Raw genomic sequence first — 20,666 nt, 5'->3', positions numbered from 1 at the left:
AACATGGTAAGATAAAATTTTAAATATCACATCAATAATTTAAATTGAAATGTATTCTTCCAAAAATACATTGATTACAATATAAACTGAAAATAATGGAAAAATATTGCGTTTAACAACCCCTGAGTTCAAACAGTGTGGGGTTGTTCATGTTCCACATGCATTTTTTTAATCTCGTGAACAGTATGGATACAATGTTAAACAAATATTTCTATCAAACAACAATATTTAGAAACAAATTAATCAGACTATGTTAAAATATCAATATTCGGGAGAGAAACATCATTAGATTAATCTAATCCCTTTGATTCTCTCCCAATCATAATTTGTTTCTAAATTGTTGTTTGATAAAAAATTTTTGGTAGAGAGTTAGTGGGGAGGATATTTTTAATATTCTTTCCGAAGAATGGACATTGATATGTCCAAAGCTCCGCCAATTTATGTAGATGCATAGCAATATAATTTTTATCTATAGTTATTATATTACAAATTGCTTTTTCATATCATATACAGTTCAATAATTATTTTCTTAGTCTATATTATGTAAATTCATCTATAATTTTGCTGTATTGTAAGCTATTGTATATAAGTGTATAAGCCAGTATATATTGTAATCTACATAAAGTACTCAATCAATCAATCAATCATTGATTTTATTTTGTGCTTGTATAAATAAATGAAATGAAATAAAAAATCTTTATCAAGCTAGAGAATCTGATGTGTATAATAAAACCATTAAGGATTTTAATTATAGACTATATTGTATAGCAATTTCGCGATACCTATCCATCCAACCATTTGGGATTGCGTGAAAAGGTTGCAATTTTGCACATTCTGGCTACGCGGATATTAGGTCATTTGTAAACTCAAGTCTCAACGTTTTTTATTCAGTATGTGAGGCTGGACACTTACGGAAGGACATGCATGTCTATCATGCACACTCACACACATGTTCATCATGCGTTTTTTTTTGTAATCAGCGAGAGGCTTCTAACATAGGATAAACAGCCAACAACAATAAATAAATCCACTTGAAAATTACAAATAAGTAGGATAGAAAAATAATTTAACATCAATTAGACCAGCGAAAAAATAAACAACGAAAAATGGGAGATACAAAAACCTAACCTCAAAACATTTTGCTCGAAGCATATCGCTGGAAGCCTTTCGCTGTGATGACACAACAATGTATGACGACATGTGTGTATCATGCATGTCCTACCGTTAGTGGCCAGCCTTAGTTAACACGTTATCTAGACATCATTTCAATTCCCCAAGAGCAATTTATTACATCATTGAAACACTAACCTCAAAGTTGCAAACGTATGGTTTGACGCCTGTGTGGCAGCGAATGTGCGCAATGAGCCGGCATGGCTTGTCGAACAGCTTGTGGCAGAACTCGCACTGCAGGTCACCGATGTCGTGCTGGTGGGCGCGCTGGTGGCATTGCAGCGCATTCATGCTGTAGAACCTCTTGCCGCAGTTCGCCACCTCACAACTACAAACCATTTCCATTTCAAACTAGATACCATTTCAGTCAAGATGAAAACTGGAAAAGGCGTTAGGGGGGAATAGAGAAGTGCTCATGCTCTGTTTCTCTTGCCATCTGGTTTGCACTAGACAGCAGGGCAGCCAACATCAGCATTATCTTCAATCTTGTGACTTGCGTTAGACGAGTATGATCACTGGTTGGCCAGCACCACTCACTTCGAAATTAATTCATTATCATGTGGAGCATACCATCAACTAGTTTTTTCCATTCATTCTTCATAAATCTATTATCATAGAATGCACGTGTGACGCAAAAACTAAATTATCGGCTTCAACAGTTCAAGTTCAATTTGTGCTCCCACTGGACGAGTTTACCAAAATAATTAAGTCGTAGACGCAAATTTACTTGCCATAATGGAACAGAGTGTCACTGAATCAGGCTCAGAAAATTCCCGTACATTTCACGTTTTTCCTCGCTGGTTAAAACACATGATAAATGTGCAAGAAAATATAGGTTGGCAAGGGGTTTAGGGTTACTCAGAAGAGGGGTCCATTTGCAAAAATGTAATATTCTTAAATAACAAGTGCACAAGTATGTTTTTCATCAAAATGTAGCACCATTATACGATTATAACTGTACACTGTATTTCGAATAATATAATAAAAAGCAATTTAGAAGAAAAAACGAAACTCCCATCCTACCTTTAACATTATAGTCCAGGCACTACCGGTATATACATTGGTGTTTGCAATATATACTTTAGTTCTGATTTTTCAATATTGTTTGGATACATTAGACATTAGAGAAGTCTAGAACTAATTTATGCATGCGAAATTCACAATATATTACGATTGTCACAATTCAAATGTATAATTCAAAATCCCTCTGGGCGTGATTGTGCTCTTCAAGCTGAGACCGGGTAGAGCGCACAAAATTACGCCCAGAGGGATTTTGAATGATATAAATTATACATTTGGATTGTGGCAATCGGAAGATATTGTTGATTGGAAACTAAAATTGATTATTTTGTTGAAATTTCACTCGTTTTTGTAACTCAGTACACATTAGATATAGAGAGCTCCGGATGATTTCATTTTATTCAGAATTTTATAATCTGAAAAAAAGGCGAGAGCAAATTTTACTGTCCGATGACTGGATTTGGCGGAAATAGCTGAAAACTAGAAAATGAACCGAAAATATGAGGTGTTTGGGCCATTCTGTATCTAGCACAAGAAAATTTTGCATGCAAATATTGGTTCTGGACTTCTCTTATGTATCCACACAATATAATTGTAAAATCAGAACTACAATATTTATATTGCAAGCACATCCCCTTTTTCATGTGTTTATTGACTGAACTATTGTTAGACAGAACATTTTAGGTACATATGTCTGATATGATTTACTATCAATAATTTCAATATCGATAATACCTACACGAGATACGGAACTATACCTCAAATGGATATAAAGGATGTGCGTATGTCCGTACATGCCAAACCAAACCTCGAACAGCGCAGCGAATCGTACAATCCGCCGTGCATCAAGCCATGCAGGAAACATTTTTGAATATTTATTATAATAATAATTATGATTTGGGGAATTGGCCGTGCGGTTCGCTGAACGGTGCGATGTTCGGCGGAATGCACTGTTCGAGGTTCGTTTCGGCACCTTCATGAAACATATGGCTAAGGCTAGGCGCACACCATTTAGTCAAGACAAGACATGATCAGACACGTTCAGTCACAATACTTCACATAGTTGCTTATGAAGACATGTCTAATTGCAATGACTAATCAGTGTGAGTTGCGTCATAAGCAACAATGTGACCAAACGTGTCTGATCATGTCTTGTCTTGTCTTGACTAACTGGTGTGCGCCTAGCCTTAGCCATATGTTTCATGAAGGTGCCGAAACGAACCTCGAACCGCGCAGCGAACAGTGCATTCCACCGATCGCACCGTTCAGCGAACCGCGCAGCGAACAGTGCATTCCGCCGAACATCGCACCGTTCAGCGAACCGCACGGCCAATTCCCCAAATCATAATTATTATTATAATAAAAATTCAAAAAAGGCATCTGTTCTATTATTGCTTTCTACCGATTCCACAACCTCAATAATATAGTCTTAATAATTGATGAATATGTTTTATAATAAAAATAATAATATTATTATTATTAATGATATATAATAATAGTATTGTTTTGATAATATTAATAAATATGTTTATTTTCACAAACTCTATATAATAATATGGTGAATGTGAATCAGCTGCATCAAAGAAATTATCCCAAAAACATCTGTTTAGAAAAAAACATAGTGCCGGTTGCACAAAAGCCGGTTAAATTTCAACCGTGATCAATTCCACGAGAACCAATCAGAGAAGCCGTCTTTTCAAAAACGCTTTCTCTGATTGATTCTCGTGAACCTAATCACGATTGAATTAACCGGCTTTTGTGCAACCTGGCCTTATTTTTGAAACTTCGTTTTTCCTACTGATGCAATGTTTATGCCTACACGTGGCATGGATTAATTTTTTATCTTGAACAGTTTTTTGAGACAAAGTACTAATTCAGTCAGCTTATCGTTACTAATTCAGTCAGCTTATCGTTAGTTGGTGAAATTGATTATCAATCAAAAAAATAAAATGATTATAACTATCAGTTCAGAATTAGTTGAATGAATTGTCGTTGTACAATTCTTGGTTCTTGGTCAACAATATTTTAATATTAGTATTGTCACCTGGTCATAATTATAGGATATTCAGTCAAACCTCTCTATAACGAACCTCCACTTAACGAAATCCTCTACACAACGAATTTTCATCTGGTCCCATGACATTTTTCAGTTTTGGCTGCTTATTTACCTCTATTTAACGAATTTCGGACCTCTCAACAACAAGGTGTTCTCTTGACTTCAACATACAAAGTGTAGTGTGTATAGGAAGCAGACGGTTATTTTCAAGGAATTGTTTAGCTTCAGCAGAAAGGTCAATGGACTAAAAATAATGGCAATTCAGGTAGGAAGAAGATAGGGTGGTAGACAGTCAATAGAGGGTGAAACACATGTCGGAAATTGAATGCAAGTTACTGGAAATTATTGTAGACCAGGCAGGTGAACGACTGGACTTTCCCATTCTTGCTTTTGTCACACATTTCAATCCTTTAAACTGACTATGATGATGATAGCTGTGACGAACCTTAGGAGAAGAATCCGTCACATCAAAAAGTTCTAGAGGCTTTCAAAATTATCAGGCAAGGATTAAAACTGAAAAATAGTGTACCAGACATGTCTGTTTGAATAGATGTGAGTCGTTTATCAAACATGATTTTTTTATTCAAATGCAAAATTCAGCCGAAAATATCACTTTTTCAAATATAAAACATTACAAAAATAGGAAAGTTGAGTTATTATAGTATTTATAGTGAAGTTATTGACAAAATAACCGTATTTTGCGTTCCATCTAATAGTAGTGTAAAGAGTTGAAAAATATTGCTACAGAGTATGTACTTTGATTAAAATCGACTAATAGTACAAATCAAACTTTCTGAAAATAAATTGGTGAGTTTACTTACTTATTACATTTTATAAATATTCAAAAAAACATGTTTTTTATTCTAAACTGCATGAATTTTCAAATTTCCATATTAATATTGGTTTAATAGGTACCCTACCTACGTTCGCGATGATATGCTCTATGTACCATATTCATTTATTTACCGCCGTGATACGATATTATAAGATCCATAGGATCGTGGCAGTTTTCTTGACAGAACCTCTCAATAACGAATACCTCTCTGCAGCGAATTTTTTCTATGGATAATCGACTTCGTTATACAGAGGTTCGACTGTATATAATAATATATTTATCTCATATAGATCAGGATTTTAGAGTTATTAATTAAAATTCATTGAACAGTCATTTGTCATTGACAGAAAGATTGTTTGTTTGTTACGTGATATAGACTGCAGCTTTCCTCTATTTTAATAACAAACGTGCGCTCGTGCGATAGATAGAAAATAGTTATTTGTATATCTAGAGTGAAAGTGCTGTTTTTTCTCCCTGAGGGAAAAGTTTGAAGCCGAGGGCAACAATTTTCCTTAGGGAGAAAAAACATTTTTCTCTCGTGATATACACAACATTTTTCTCTACCTACATTTTTATAAAAACTGCAGATAAAATAATTTTTAAAAACGTACGTGACCAAACAATGTGTTACAACATAATCTAAAACGTAAACAGCTGGGCTGGCTTGTAATCACAGTTCTCCACCGACAGCGCTATCTGTCGGCAAAAGTTGTAACAATGGCCGCCACGACTACAATACTATGATGAAGTTCCCGTTTCAAATTTGATTAGTGAATGAGGAATATTTGTTCGCTGGTATTTTGAATAACATGGAATATAAAAAAATATTTATAAATTTTTTAGTATAGTGATATGAAGTTTGTAATAATTTTAGCATACAAACATAAATTTCATATATTGATCAAATGTCTGGTTGAGTTATTGAATTTATTTGGATAAATGACTACTCTATATATGCTTCCTCATCTGAGCTTAGACCTTCTAACCTATTTCAAATGCACGTTTTTAAAATAGAGATGCTTCCCATGCTATTTAAATGGAGTTATTTTTACGCTCTAGGGAGTTTTCCAGATTTTCCCTACCGAGAGCGAAAAAGTGACACTTAAGTATTATGCTCCAGGGAGTAAAGTAAGCACTTTAGACGGGAGGTGGAGGAAAATATTATTATGTACTGGAGGTGACTTTCATGTTTGGCATTGACTGATAGTTTATTTATACCAAAATTATATTTTTGGGGGAGAGCTCGATTGATAGGACTGACAGTAATTCCGGCTGATCTGGTGAAGAGGATAGACTTGTTTTGTTTTACATACAGTTTTTCTGTCACAGTTCGGGCATCTAAAAAGAATTGTATTATTAAATGAGACAGGTTCTCAACCCGATTCATTAGTTCAGTTAATTTTTAAATATTAATTTAACATCGCAAGATATCAGAAAGCAACAAGCGGGACATCTGGAAAAGTTAGGTGATTTCTTGTGTTGTGTCAGATTTCACTATAACATCCACTGACATAACCTAATTTTGGTCGACTTGTCGTCTGCGCGTCGTGTCGTCTACACAGCTGACTTGTTCACAGCCTGCTGTATCATTTTCATTAACCTCTGTTAGAGGCCCCTTCTAAATATTTAGACATTTGTATATATTTGTTAGTAAGGTTTATTCTAATTGTAGTTATTATCATCAAAATATATTTTAAGTCTTTTCAGTGTTATTGTTTCACATTCATCATCGAAGGGTACATAGGTTTGTTATTCCAGGGTCTTAAAATACTGATACCATGACTGCTCGCTAATCGCGCACTGCTCAGTTTGTTCATAGCATGTTCTGTAATGCGCAATTTGCCTTTGTTCTTCCAGCCTTCATGTAGGTAACAACGAGTTACACATTCAATTGGTGGACCATGTCCAATTTCATTCTTTGTAATCCTAAATGGATTTTTCATCGTTTCATTGCTGTGGAATCCTCTGTGATTTTTTCATCTCAGTTCAACAAGTGAATGTTTCAAGTTTACACTTCAATATTCGTGGTAACCTGTAGTTCATCTTCAACTAAACCTCAACCTCAAGTTATATTCTCTGGTGGCCATTGTCCATTTTCATTGTGGAATCCTATTGAATTTATTCAACTATACTTCATCGTAAACTTTGAAAATTCATTTCATCTATATTTTGAGTGACTAAACTAGCATTCATCTACTACACATTGAAATTATTTCAATTCAATCTCAACTCGCTACATAACCTTCCTCGTAATGAAGCCATTATTCTTATAGCTTCATTCTTCATCAAACTACTTCAATTTGCGAATGAACTTTAAGTATCCGACTACAAGCTATCATTATAGCTTACAATTCAACAAAACATATTCAAACAGTGAATGAACTACAAGCTGTAAGTACAACTTCCATGATTAAACAGAATTTGAATAACTTCTACAAACTGAAACTGTAACTATGAACTGCCCAAATTCTACAAACTGTGAAAATCAAACCTTCTCAACTTTCAAGCTCTACAAACTGTGAGTACTAACCTTTAAAAGTGATTCAACTGTACATGAACTGTCCATGGTTAAACTTTGAGACTTCTTTTATCTACATTACTGCATCATGCTAGCAGCTAACATGAACTATAATTGGTTTTGATCTACTAAAAACCTCCTTAGCCAGCCCTGGTGTCATTGGATTTGCTTCAATTCATATTATCAAACACTGCTACAATTATCAGTTACACATCTCAGATTGACTGGTATCATTTACAATTGTTCAAGGCTAATGTACCCAACGTTCAGATGAGTATATGTATCAATTTCATGTGTTTCAATTCATTATATTATTATGTTTAGATTCAATAATTATCATTTCTATTTTTGACATAACATTTCAATGCTCAAGAATTTCAATCACTTTCAATTGATAGTAGGCTAACTACAATTCCTTAAGTATCAATTTCACTTCAAGTACTAAATTGAAATCTATAAGTGAATTTTTCATTGATTGATATCAAATTTAAATAATGATCATTTCACTTACTTGATTCATCCATTAATATGTCTACACTATAATTTTATCGAATTTCAATTGGTTATTATGTTTTTGTTGACTATATTGCATTCTAAATATTCAACTACTACATTTTGAATTTCTATTTAGTAGCCTACATGCACAACACAATTAACTCTTGTTTAGCTGCCTTCAGCTCAAGTTCTTGATTTATCAGATTTGTCTTTTATCATAATTTGTTAATCTCAACAATTATCAGTATTAATATTTTACTCTTATTTTCGTGTGTCAATAATAATTGAATAACTAATTTGTTCATGACTTGTGGTAAATGAATAACAGATTCATTGCTTAAATGCTAGGCATTTCCAACTTGTTTTTGATTACATTATCATATCAATTAATCACATTGATTATATTATCATATCAAAGTAAACCTTGTTATTGAGCATTATCATTTCAAGATAACCTTTGCTTATATTATTATATCGACTAAATTCATCAATATATTGAGTGTGATCATATAATTTTATGCTTGAATCTTGACTAAAATAAGTCAACTTGTTTATCATATCCTATTCAATTTATTTGCTACTAGCTCATGGAAGCTCAAACATTTTACATTTATTGTACTATATTATTAATTGATGAATGAATTTTCAATATATTCTTACAATATAATATGATCTGAGTCTTCACATTATTTGCCTTTTTGACTAAATCTTTAAGTAACTTCTATTTATTGCAGCATTCTTGCAATCCAATAAATTGTGAACTTAATGCTTAAGTACACAATTTACTCATTTGGGTTTTGATTTCATTACCTATGGATTCACAACCCTGGTCCTCCGATTTATTAATTTACCGCTATCAGAAAACCAGATGATTATACATCCACACCAACAATTCACAACTAGTCCATGCTCTTTTTCTTGTGGAGTATAATATGTTGAGATTCTTTTTAATTTCATTACCACAAAAATTGAAACATTGCAGCAAAGGTGGTAGCCCTTATTATTGTTTATTCTAATCAGAAATCTTGATTGCTTGTATTATAATAAAAATCTTAAATGTAAATATAACGATAACGTTTCTTTAAATTATATAGTAAACTGTTCACCTTTGATTTTATCATTACAACCACCAAAACTATTACATATAGTTTTTCTATCCCCCGTTACATATTTGGTGGAGGTCCTCTCCTCTAGCTTACAGTATTCATCCATTCATTATTTCTTCAGGAGTTATTTTATTTGAAATATAAATTATTTATCAGATCCTATCAATTTGTCATTCGTTACAATGAATTGTCCAAAACATGAATTTAATCAATTAAAAAAGGACCCATACTTCTGTATTCATGTTTTCGATGTGATGGATAGCCAAAATTGTACAATTAATTGTATTCGAGGGCTCTGATTGCCTGAAAATTAAAAGTTCAGCGTTCGGCGTGCGGAGTACAATAGAGCGAATGTTTCACAGATGATTTTTGATATTATGTAACATATGCTTATGTTCGCTGAAAGGCGCAATGTTCGGCGGAATGCACGGTTCGGCATGTGTGGACATACCTTAATAAATACCAAAAGAAAACCTAGCTACTCGCCATTTCAATACACAATATTTATAAAACGCCACATCGATACACCAACCTGCAACACCCATTACTAATACACAACTCATCCACCAGCAAAATTTCAACTCTGTTTTTAATTAATATACAATTAGCTAGTTGTCGCAAATGTCAAAAAATTGCCGTATCTCGACAAAATTCCCGTAGATTTCCCGCCCAAATTAAATTCACGTACAATTCCCGGTTTTCCCGCCGCATGGACACCTTGTGGAAACTATTCACATTAAAAATAGAATAGAATGACTGCCTTTATATTTATTTTTCCTAGAGAATAAAGTTGGAGCACAGTTGGCCCACTCTTACACTCAACTCTCTATTACTTGTTATAACAATAAAAAAATACAAATAATATGATTACGGTAAAAACAATCCTATTGTACTAAGTCATTTAATATCGTTACAATATATTAATATTTATATCAAATGGTTTACATCTTTTTATGTTTATTCTTGCTATTTTAGATAGTCAAGTGCTTCGTACGTCTGAACCCTGAACTACATACTTTTAGTACACATCCATTGAGACCGCACCTTCTAGCTATCAAATGTTCTACTCTTTTCAAAACAGATTTATCCCTGGAATCATCATTTCTAGTTGACAAAGGAAGATAATAAAAAGCTTATTGATTAAACGTTATGATTCCCAACAATTTTAACATGAACGTGATACTTTGATAATGAGATACCCACAAATTTTAGAGCTTTTCTCAGTTCAAGTGTTTGATCACATTAGATGCTTATATGTGCAAGTGCACGCTTGGGTTTGCATGAAAAATCTTGCAGATGAGAAACAAAATCTGAAAGAGCAATGGGAACACTCAAACTAAATGCTTGCAATTTCTGGTGCGTTCAGTGTGAGCAGGTACGTGCAAGTCAAAACGTGTTTCAATTGCACTTTTCAAATTTTGTTCTTTGATTCATGCATGATTCGACTTGCACTTGTACATTTACGCATACAGTGTGATCTCACCCTAACTTGGATCATTTTATGGTTCAAACTCAGAATGTGACACATTATGATGAATGCGACCACTGCTACATAAAATCCTAGATTAGCGTTGAAATTAGATGATGCCATTAGATGGGCCGTCCACTAGAACCGTTTTCGTCCGAAAACTACCGAACGATCCCCCAACAAAGAAAGGAATAGATGCTCGTCCATTGCAACAGGTTCATACGGCCGTGCACGGCCGTCACTGGCCGATCAATTTTTCGATCCGAATTGAATGGGATTTTTCGGCTCTATCCGGCCGAACTAACTAGTCGAGCTGAGACAAAAAAGTGTTCCAAACCTAAAATTGTTTCACAGTCTTATTTTTTATTGATTTTTGAAGTTGTTTTGTTTTATAAAGTTGTAACTATGGACAATGAAAAGTTCATAAGTTTGGTTCAATAGCATGTTCCATTGTGGGATATGCGAGACAAAAGATATATATCATCGTCGTGTAATGTTCAAATGAATCTGTGAACAAAGATTGCTTAATAATGAATAGCCTAACTAATTTAGTGGATATTTGTTTATTCAATTTTTAAAATCTCAATATAATCATTGTTTATGAAAAACGTTGGTGGCTATGATAGTAGTTGATTCAATAATTGGCAACTAGACTGACGTAAACTGTTCCAATGGACGACCATATTCGACCGAATTAACGGCCGGCAGATTCGTCCAATCCAACGGCCGAACGGATCGGTTGAATACGGTTCCAGTGGACGCTTAACCTTAGTCTTCAGAAGATAGACTAATAGAGGTGAGCAATGACTTTGAAGAATCTACATGAATCATAAATGTACGGTAGGTACCTACTGTTTATTTGAGATAATGATTGTGATACTCACGCATGAGGTGCGTACTCTGATCCATGTTCCTTGAGGTGGATTTCAAGTTTGCGTTTAGTTTGAAATGCCATCTTGCATCCGTCGACCGAACAAACTATGTTGGCTGGTCGGTCATGCAGCTTCAGATGAGTGGTCAGGTTGTAGATCGTTGTGAAAGAGCTACTGCAGCTGCCACACTAAAAATATCAATCAACACATCATACTATAAAAAGAGATTGGGAAAGAGATAGTAAAATTGTCGTCGAAATGATTCGAAAGAATTCAATATTACATATTGAATATGGAGATGATTGTTTGACAGTTATTTTTACAGATTGAAAAGTTGCACAACGCAAATGATAACCCTGTGATTTTTTTAGCAGTAAGTTTGTGAGACTTTTATTCTCAATTCAAAATTCTTCAAATAACTCAATAGTTTGAAGTTTTCAGTTATAATTGACTGTGATATTTAACTAATTATAAGGATATTAATTTTATTCGTTTTTAATCTAAATTATAAAATTCTAGTAATTATATTTTTGGACTGAAAATTTGACTTAAATTGATAGTGAAGGAGCTTAGCCTACTTTTTGGACCTATATCAAAATTTTGCAAGGGCACAGTTTGGGGCTGAACATGTTGTTTCTCTTCCAACAATTAATGTGATTTGTGAATCATCAGAATACATAATGTAGGCTATACACTTTTGAAGAATTGAATTAACACAATTTTCAATCTCCATACTGTAAACATTTAATTGAAAATTGGACCACATTCATTTAGTGACTTCACTTCACTTTACTTCACTTCATCTAAATTGATGTTTATTATTTTTAAATTCTCGAATTATTCAATAACAATTTAGATATCATATATTAGCTGTAGCTGTTTAAAATGTTTATCTTAAATGAAAAGAGATCCGATTATTAATGTTACTATTCATTCATTGCAATAGGATTAGCCTACCTTATATTCTTTCTTTTTCAAATGAGTCGTCAGATGTCGTTTCAGTCTAAAACTAGTGTAAAACGACCACGAACAACCTTCATAGTGACACTGAAAAATTGGAAAAAAATGTTTAACTATAACTTAATTATTATGAAAAACGTAATATTCAAATGGAAATTGATGAGAAATTGCATTTATTCAAATATTCGATAAATAATTAATTTCATAATAAACATACAATTAAATTTTAGAATTATAGAGATTAAAGAGTCAATAATCTTAGTTTTAAAAACTTTCTATTATTGTACTGTTCAACAATAGTGCATTCTAGTGAGTAGATTAATTATTGTGGGATTTAGGGTAAGACCATATTATATAGGGTGTTATTTCAGGCGCCAACCCAATCAGCCAGCCAATCGGAGAGCTCCCTGCCCTGCCGACTCTGAAAACGCCTAATATGGTCTCACCCTTATTGTTTGAGTTTGTTAGTCTTTCAATTTAGTGACAACAAGTTTGAAAAAATGAGCAACTCACTTTCAGTACCCTACTATGTACATTATTTCTATGATGTACAGTATCATTTCAATAAGGTAAAATGGAGTAACTTATTCATGCATGAGATATTTTTATGTTTTTCAATCAAATTTCAAAATTTGTTCAACTTGACTATAGTTTTCAGGAATCTGATGCTCAATTCGTTCTTGTACTTGTTCCACACGATGAATACAAAAACATAATATCTTTGAAACATACTATGACCTATTCAGAGATTCGACGCCAATTCTATTAAAAATCAGAAACAAGCTTTTTAAAATACAACTTCTCTTTCTAGAGAAGCAACATAATTATTTTTCTTGGACAATGACATTTCAAAGTAGAACATTATCAGACATATAAACACCAAGTAGACCAAGATATCTTGATCTTCACGCACCCGCCAACTATAAAGTTATATATTATGTGTTACACTTCCATCAGTGGGAAATAGTTATTTGTGCAACTAGTGCGCAAAGTGACAGTTTGCTGCACCGAAAGAAACGTTTACGCCCGAGCCGTAGGCGAGGGCGGAATGGTTTCTTGAGTGCAGCAGAGGAACTTTGCGCACGTATTTCACATTAAATTTTTCCTACAGTTACCATTGAATATGAAAAGTGGGTAATTATGGGTAAAATTCCCTGAAATCCATCAAATGTTTTTCTGTGTAATTTTATTATTAATAAAAACCTTAATTTATTTAAAATTGAATTATAATGATTAGTAATTAAATTGAAAATTTATCTGACTGCTTGAAGGGGGTTTATCTTATGAGAGCATTGAAATGACTATAATGAAGGCACATAATGGCAAGGCAACGCTGTTCTCCACTGTCATTAAAACGTGGGCCTCACTATGAGTATTACGAACTTAATTTTGATTTTCCTGCACTGGTGCTCCATATAACCTACTAACTATTTAGCGTTCTCATGCTGCAAATCTGGAGTACGCAAAGTACCCACTTTGCGCACTAGTGCGGAAAAGAGATTCTTTGCGGGCTGCAATCAGTGCAGAAATGGTCACTTCTCAAGGTATCTATAGGAAAAAATAATTTATTTTTAGCACCGGACCAATTTTGTTATTCTATTTCTGTTTCCAACTTTGGATATGGAGGTACAGTAGTAGGGTAGAGCAACTTCATACCTTGAAAGGTTTGATGTTGAAATGTGTGAGGATGTGAATTTTCAACGCTGAAAGTTTGGCAAATACATGATCACAGTCATCTATTGGACAAGACCAATTTTGTCGATGGCCGGACTTGTTTTCCCATTGCTCGTTTGGAACAATGCCCAGTGTTTTCAACGCTTCAGTTACAGGCTCCTCTTCTGATAAACAAAAACAATCAAAAAACAAAAATGTAATACTCTATTCATATGATGATGATTATAATAATAATAATACCTCAGCAACTAAATAGACTATCTACAACAGTGTGCCTGATACTTTGATCTGTGGAGCACATACGGACACATGTTAATAGTACTGCAAGGTTTGTGGCATGCTAAAGGTTCCTAAAATTTTAGATTGACTCATGATATTGAATTTTAATATTTCCGATTCTGATGATCTTCCTCTGGAATGCTTTTGGGAGTAGGGTTTGAGGGCCTTATGTGAATGTCTTCATTGAGACCCTATTCACTGGAGGTTGAGGGGATGTCGAGGGCCCTCCTCCAGAATTATCCAATACAAATTAGTTTGTGTTATGAGCTACTGGAGTTGAAATTCTGGGAACAGATCATTTTGAAATTAGTAGCGAGAAAAATCGTTCAACTTTGAGAATACAAAGTATTATAAAACAGATATAAATTTTGTAGAATGAATGAGAACAGAATGCCTAAAATAATATCCAAGGAGAGGCTACATTCAAGAAGGAAGAGAGGAAGACTAAGAATGAGGTGGGAGGATGAAGTAAGAGACTATCTCCGAAAAATGAGATATAGAGGATGGAAACGAATGACAGAGGACCGAGAAGAGTGGAGAGCTGTAGTGGAGGCGGCCAAAGCTCATATTGGGCTGTAGTGCTAAAAATATATATAAACTTATATAAATTTAGAAAAACGGATCCAAATCTGGTGTGCACAGCCTCAAAGAAGACCAAAGTAATTCTTTATTATGATTGGCAGAAATATGATGTTAGGCTACATTTATTTGAATATCAATGAATACAAAACAATTATAAATTAATCAAAAATACAAATTAATTGCAATCAACTTCCCTGAAGTATTCTGTAACTGCAATTTTAATAACAGGGAGAACAGATAGAATCTATGAATTAGAAATTTCCTTCTACGAGTCATCTTTTCTCCTTGTTGTCGATATATTATGCATTAGGCAGTAGCAGAAGTCTTCATAGAAGATGATAATAAATATGAATTCAGATACTGTTGTTGGTGAGATGTTAAAACGTTTTGAATTTACACTGAAGATGACACCATTGGTGTTGAAACATGTACCGTCAAGGGGTGACTTTGTCCCACCTCGCGTCCCATCTCTGATCTCTGTTATCCGAAATCGATGTTCAACATTGATAGCTGTAGCCCTGATCATTATCGAGGTTCTACAATCAATATCTTGTCGAATCTCCTCGATATATTAGTTGAATTATCGACATAAAACCAAACTGCTTGCTTCCTCTTGCGTGACTTCGCTGTCGGAAAACTTCCTATTGGAAAACTCATTTCTAAAATACTTATGATATCGGTTAGTACATATTATTTTGGCCTTTTCATTATATATATCAATTGGCATATCTATAATATCTATAGTTGGACTGGTTAGGGTTCTGTTACTAGTTAATCACAACGAGGTCACTTTTAGGTTAAACTTGGGGTGACTTTGTCCCAGTATAAAAACTGTGATATTATGCAGGATATGATGCAAATACGATTCAAAATATGATAAATATAATATATTCTACCTAATAAAACAAAATATTCACCTTGCTTGAGATTAATACATCTTAATATTCATTGTTAGCTGATTCTGAAGCTGGAGCCAACATGCCTCGACGCTAAAAAAGATCTTTAGGCAGCAGATACTGAAATATTTAAAAAATAATAATTTCTGATTTTTGAAGTGGATTTCATTAGTTTTCAATGTCATTATTCATTTTAAAGGTTTATAGTTGGTTTCACTTTGTCCAACTCTTGGAAATTGACTTATTTTCGTATATTTTTCAAAGTGAGACAAAGTCACCCCAACCCTTGGTTGACATTGTCTCTTAATTTCAAAAAAATATATATTTGTTAAAGTTAAGAAAAATATTAACTTTTTTAATGAAAAATACTCTTCAAACATTGCAGAATACAATAAAAAAAATTGCAAGAGATTTGTTGCAACTCAAGTATTGATTGCAAGCGGTTAAAAATCTCAACTCCCCAAAATTGAGACAAAGTCACCACCGGGGTGAATGACCGGTAAACCGGTTACCGGTATGTAATTTTACAATAAATTAGTGATATTTCTGACAACATCCCATATTTATATGAACAAGACATGTTTCGACTATTTTGATACAAAATAACAGTAGAAACATATCGATATCTTAAAAATAATACAAATAAATGTGAGCATAAAAAACTTATGAAAGGGTACTGGTCGATTTGTTTGGAAATAATATTATATGTTATTTGATATGCCTGCTTACTCTTTGCTTGCCTATATGATGATTGGTCCTCGAGCTACTACTTATCTGACAACATATTTGTGGGTCAGAGTAGCCCCTTCATTTTGAACTTGCTTGCATCCATGATACACTTCTCTATATGCAATAAAGATTTACCTATTTAAAAATGTAAGCGGCTAAAAGTACTTTACGATAAGAAACTTCAGTGCAACTCATCCATATCCCATCTGAACTCATCAAATTCATAAGGTGTGAATCATTATTGAAGTATAATTCAAGTGCAGCTTACCATTAGGAGAACTGTCTTTCCTTGTCAGAGGACTATCTTCGGGGTTAATTTCAACAAGTATAGGTCTACCTGAAAAATAGTAATTAAAGGATTTATTACTTCGATTTCCATAGAGAACTCAATATTTTTGATTAAAAAAGGAATAGTAGGTCCAAGAATATTATATGGGAGAAGTTTATACCTTTATAGTCCTTGAACTAGGCCTACCTATTTTTAAATTTCTTCAGCAGATCACTGATGGCCAATGTACAAGACAATGTTCTCAAATACAGCATGAGTATGTATGTAAGAAGTTTATTCAACATGATTTACACTCCAAGGAACACAATCGATTACTCTTCTAAAAAGTTATTTATTTGCTTCTGTCATGATAAACACTACATTTTGCAGTAAATTGTTGAACTCGATTTTAAAAGAATCTTTCATTTGTTTCATTCATCTTATTATTGTAAAGTATAATTGAGTAAAGGAGAAATGAGGTCCACAACTACAATACACGGTATTGTACATATTCTACAAAACACAACGACAAGCAATCAGAAGAGCTTCTAGATAGCGGCATTGAAGATCTTCAACAAACTTCCTACCGATGTTCAGGAAATGGACCTTAAGAGATTCAAGAAAACGCTGGAAACCCAACTTATTGAGTGGCCCTTGTACTCGCTCAATGAACTGGACGAAGAGACGCTTTTTCCTGCCGGATGACCCGACTAAGACGTCTGTCCCCAGTTGGAAAACAACGTACCCCAGTACGACTGGGTCCCCAGTCAACGACCCAGACATCAGGTGTCAAGTAAAGTAAGTATTAAGTATTTATTATTTACCAAGCATAGTCAGGTTTACGTTTCAAATCAATTTGCTTTTGTTTGTATTTGTAGTGACGCTCCAAGAATTTGGGTCACACGACTACTGACACAAAATGAAAGAACGTTATTCTACAGTTTGAAATTTACATTTTTTCTTTCTTATAAAACTATTGTGAGATGACGAGACAGACATTTTTGAAAGCGACTCTTAATTTAGTTTAAGCAAATTGCAATTACTCTAACCGCGCTTTATTCCGCTCCTTACCGGGTCTCCACAAAGTTACGGTACCGGTAGCTGATTTTGTTGAACAAATTTGCCAAACAAAGCAACGTTTTACTTTACTTTCCTTCTGATGTCTTCCTTACGGTCCTGGGATCGGGGAATCGTCAATCGTTATTAAATAAATTAAAATTTTCCTAACCGCGCTCATCTTTTAGAATAAACTTTATTGAAAGCACCTATTTGAATATGAATTAAGTAGGTACACCCTAAGTACCTATTTTAAATAAATGAGAATCAAGAGTCAAAGCCTCTTACCTGTTAGTTCAGTGCTGTCTTTCACCTCTCCTAAATAAGAATTTGAGTTGTCCAGCTTTAAGCAGAAATTAGACAACGAGCTAGTTGCCTTCAAAATATCACTTGCTTTACCAATATATTGTTCCTCTCCAATTTCTGTTTTAATAACTATTTCAGTTCTATCTTCCAATTTGTCGGTTGATATTGCAACAACAGCTTTTGATGGCTTCTCTTCAGTGACGTTCACCGGGTCGCAACGAACATAAACCGATGGTGTGAATTGCGTTCCATCAACAGACGATGTTGTAGTCTCATCTAAGAGACTTACATTTTGATCTTCATTAATGACTGGAAACATAACAATCTCCGCGCTGTTGTTGATTTTATCACATGATAATAACTGCAAGTTTGTATGTGTACCAACATCAAGAATAGCAGCATTTGGCTCAAATGCTACTTGTTCGGATCCATCAGAAGAGGTACTAATTTTTTCAATAGCTTTCAAAAATTCAAATGATTTGTAGTTTTCCTTTTTTAGAATTTTACCAGAACGAATTAATTTTTTGGGAATTTTTATAAAAGGTAGAGCACTTCTTGGGTTTGATGGTTTGACTTCATTCTTGGATAAGTTTTGCTCATCACTAGTACCGGTATTCAATAATCCTATCAAGTCTAAAGATACCGCACCGGCATTTGGGTTTTTACAATCATTCTTCAAAGGTGAAAACTGTAAAAATAAGTTTTCACCCAAAGTATCTTCTTTAGAAGTTGGATCTGAATGAAATCCATTTAATTCTTCAAGAAATGACGCATTAATGTTGTCAGTTTGTGTTTGTAGAGCTTGATTGGGAGACAAACAGTACACAGAATTAATTTGCAATTCAGTTTCAATATTTGCGTTATCACTTTTTGGTGAGGTTAGTCCAGAAAGAGTAATTATCCTATCACTTAGGTCCAGAGATTCAAGTTTAGAGTTTTCCAAATCGACAATAGATCCAGAATCTCTTTTTGGTGCAATCCATTCGTAAACATCACCGTGAAATAAGTTGCTTTCGTCCAAGTTTTGTAAAAGACCTAAACCCAAATTTCCCGAGTTATTAACGCCATTGTTACTGTAATCACTGTTAAGTCCCATAATTAATGGAACACTATCAGAACTCAAACTACATTTAAATTTTGAACTTGAATTACTATCTTCTTCAAGTTCCGCGCTATTTAATTCTAAATCACTAGAAACACCGTCATTAGACATTTGAGGCCCCCGAAAGATGAAGGGGTTTACAAAGGAGACCATGAAAACTGTCAACTACGCCGAACTATAGAATATAGAAACTACACTTTCCCTCCTCATCATCACAAAGCAATGCCACAACATAGACATGTAGCTCTATAGATGTGTAACTTCACTTTTATCTAATTGTCGTAGTGAAGCATCCATATTGCGCATGCCTTGATATCATGTGCTTGATGGACACATTATGAGGTTATAAATTGGTCATATAGGCCGGCTTAAGGTTTCAAATGTAAATATTGTAATTGATAAATAATAATATTATTAATCTTAATTATTCTTAATCTTGAATTTTCTACCTATTCAAACTATATGGTAAAACTATTGTTCAAGGCGCATATTGATGGGTGCTCAAATCCATGTGAACACACGCCTCGACGAGGCAGTATGCGTCTGTCTGTACATGTTCCGCACATGCCTCGGCATTCGAAATATTCTTTTATAGCAGACGACACACACGACTGTAGCAAACGCCGATTGACATTTTTAAGGTCTGACACACACCAAGCCCGCGCCGACGTTCGGTCGAGCTAAGCCCGTGACACGGTGATGGTGGTAGGAGAACACACGTACTCCTTGCGGCAGCGGAGCGGCAACAGTGTCTCAGTTCTGTAGTGCTACTGTGTTCTGATTTCTTTGAAAGAAGAATTTTTTTACAAAAGCCCAGCATGGATTCAGACAGGGAAATTCAATGGTCACTGCTGTATCTCAGGTAGTTGTTGAGATCCTTAACTCTTTTGAGGTGGGAGACTCAGTGTCTCTTGCTCTGGTGGACATGGGCAAGGCTACTGAGTGTGTTGAAACAAATTTTGATTATGAGTCAAATTTCATTTCCCTTTCTTTTATAATATGGCAAATAAATATTAACATTTAGGAAGAAGGATAAGAACAAAGAGAGCATTTATTTATTTGTGCTTACTCAGCCAGCTGTGGGTGAGCACCCAGCCAGTGCTTGTATTGGTAGAGGAGAAATTATTTTCTCCCTATTCAGTTGTCGGCAAGCAGCCCTAGGTTTAACAACAACTCCACGATGTGATAATTCACTTTAAGTTTCTTTCATTCTATTTTGTTAAGTGATTTTGAATTTTTCGACATGTGAAGATATTAATTGTATATAAGCTATA

The 20,666-nt window shown here is 34.2% G+C and overlaps 1 protein-coding gene across 1 annotated transcript; it reads right to left on the bottom strand.

Moving 5' to 3' along the window:
• Positions 1-830: 830 nt before the first annotated feature.
• On the bottom strand, positions 831-19,593 carry LOC111046995 (myoneurin). The gene is made up of 6 exons (XM_039421317.1): positions 18,273-19,593; positions 16,929-16,997; positions 14,157-14,338; positions 12,498-12,587; positions 11,553-11,728; positions 831-1,498 (listed from the first exon to the last, which is right to left on the bottom strand). Exons 1-6 carry the CDS (start codon positions 19,543-19,545, stop codon positions 1,288-1,290), a joined length of 2,001 nt encoding a protein of 666 aa, XP_039277251.1. The 5' UTR covers positions 19,546-19,593; the 3' UTR covers positions 831-1,287.
• Between the last annotated feature and the right edge of the window lie 1,073 nt (positions 19,594-20,666).

This window comes from Nilaparvata lugens, chromosome 2, assembly GCF_014356525.2.
Source record: "Nilaparvata lugens isolate BPH chromosome 2, ASM1435652v1, whole genome shotgun sequence".
In the NCBI taxonomy this organism is placed as follows: domain Eukaryota; kingdom Metazoa; phylum Arthropoda; class Insecta; order Hemiptera; family Delphacidae; genus Nilaparvata; species Nilaparvata lugens.
This window is presented reverse-complemented; position numbering and strand designations above follow the sequence as displayed.

Bases quoted from the DNA above. Each gene is read 5' to 3' on its own strand.
- LOC111046995 (XM_039421317.1), bottom strand. From the start codon at position 19,545: ATGGTCTCCTTTGTAAACCCCTTCATCTTTCGGGGGCCTCAAATGTCT. The intron at 16,998-18,272 runs GTAAGAGGCTTT...ACTATTTTTCAG, and splicing joins AGACAGCACTGAACTAACAG to GTAGACCTATACTTGTTGAA. The intron at 1,499-11,552 runs GTGAGTATCACA...AATGGTTTGTAG, and splicing joins TCAGAGTACGCACCTCATGC to TTGTGAGGTGGCGAACTGCG.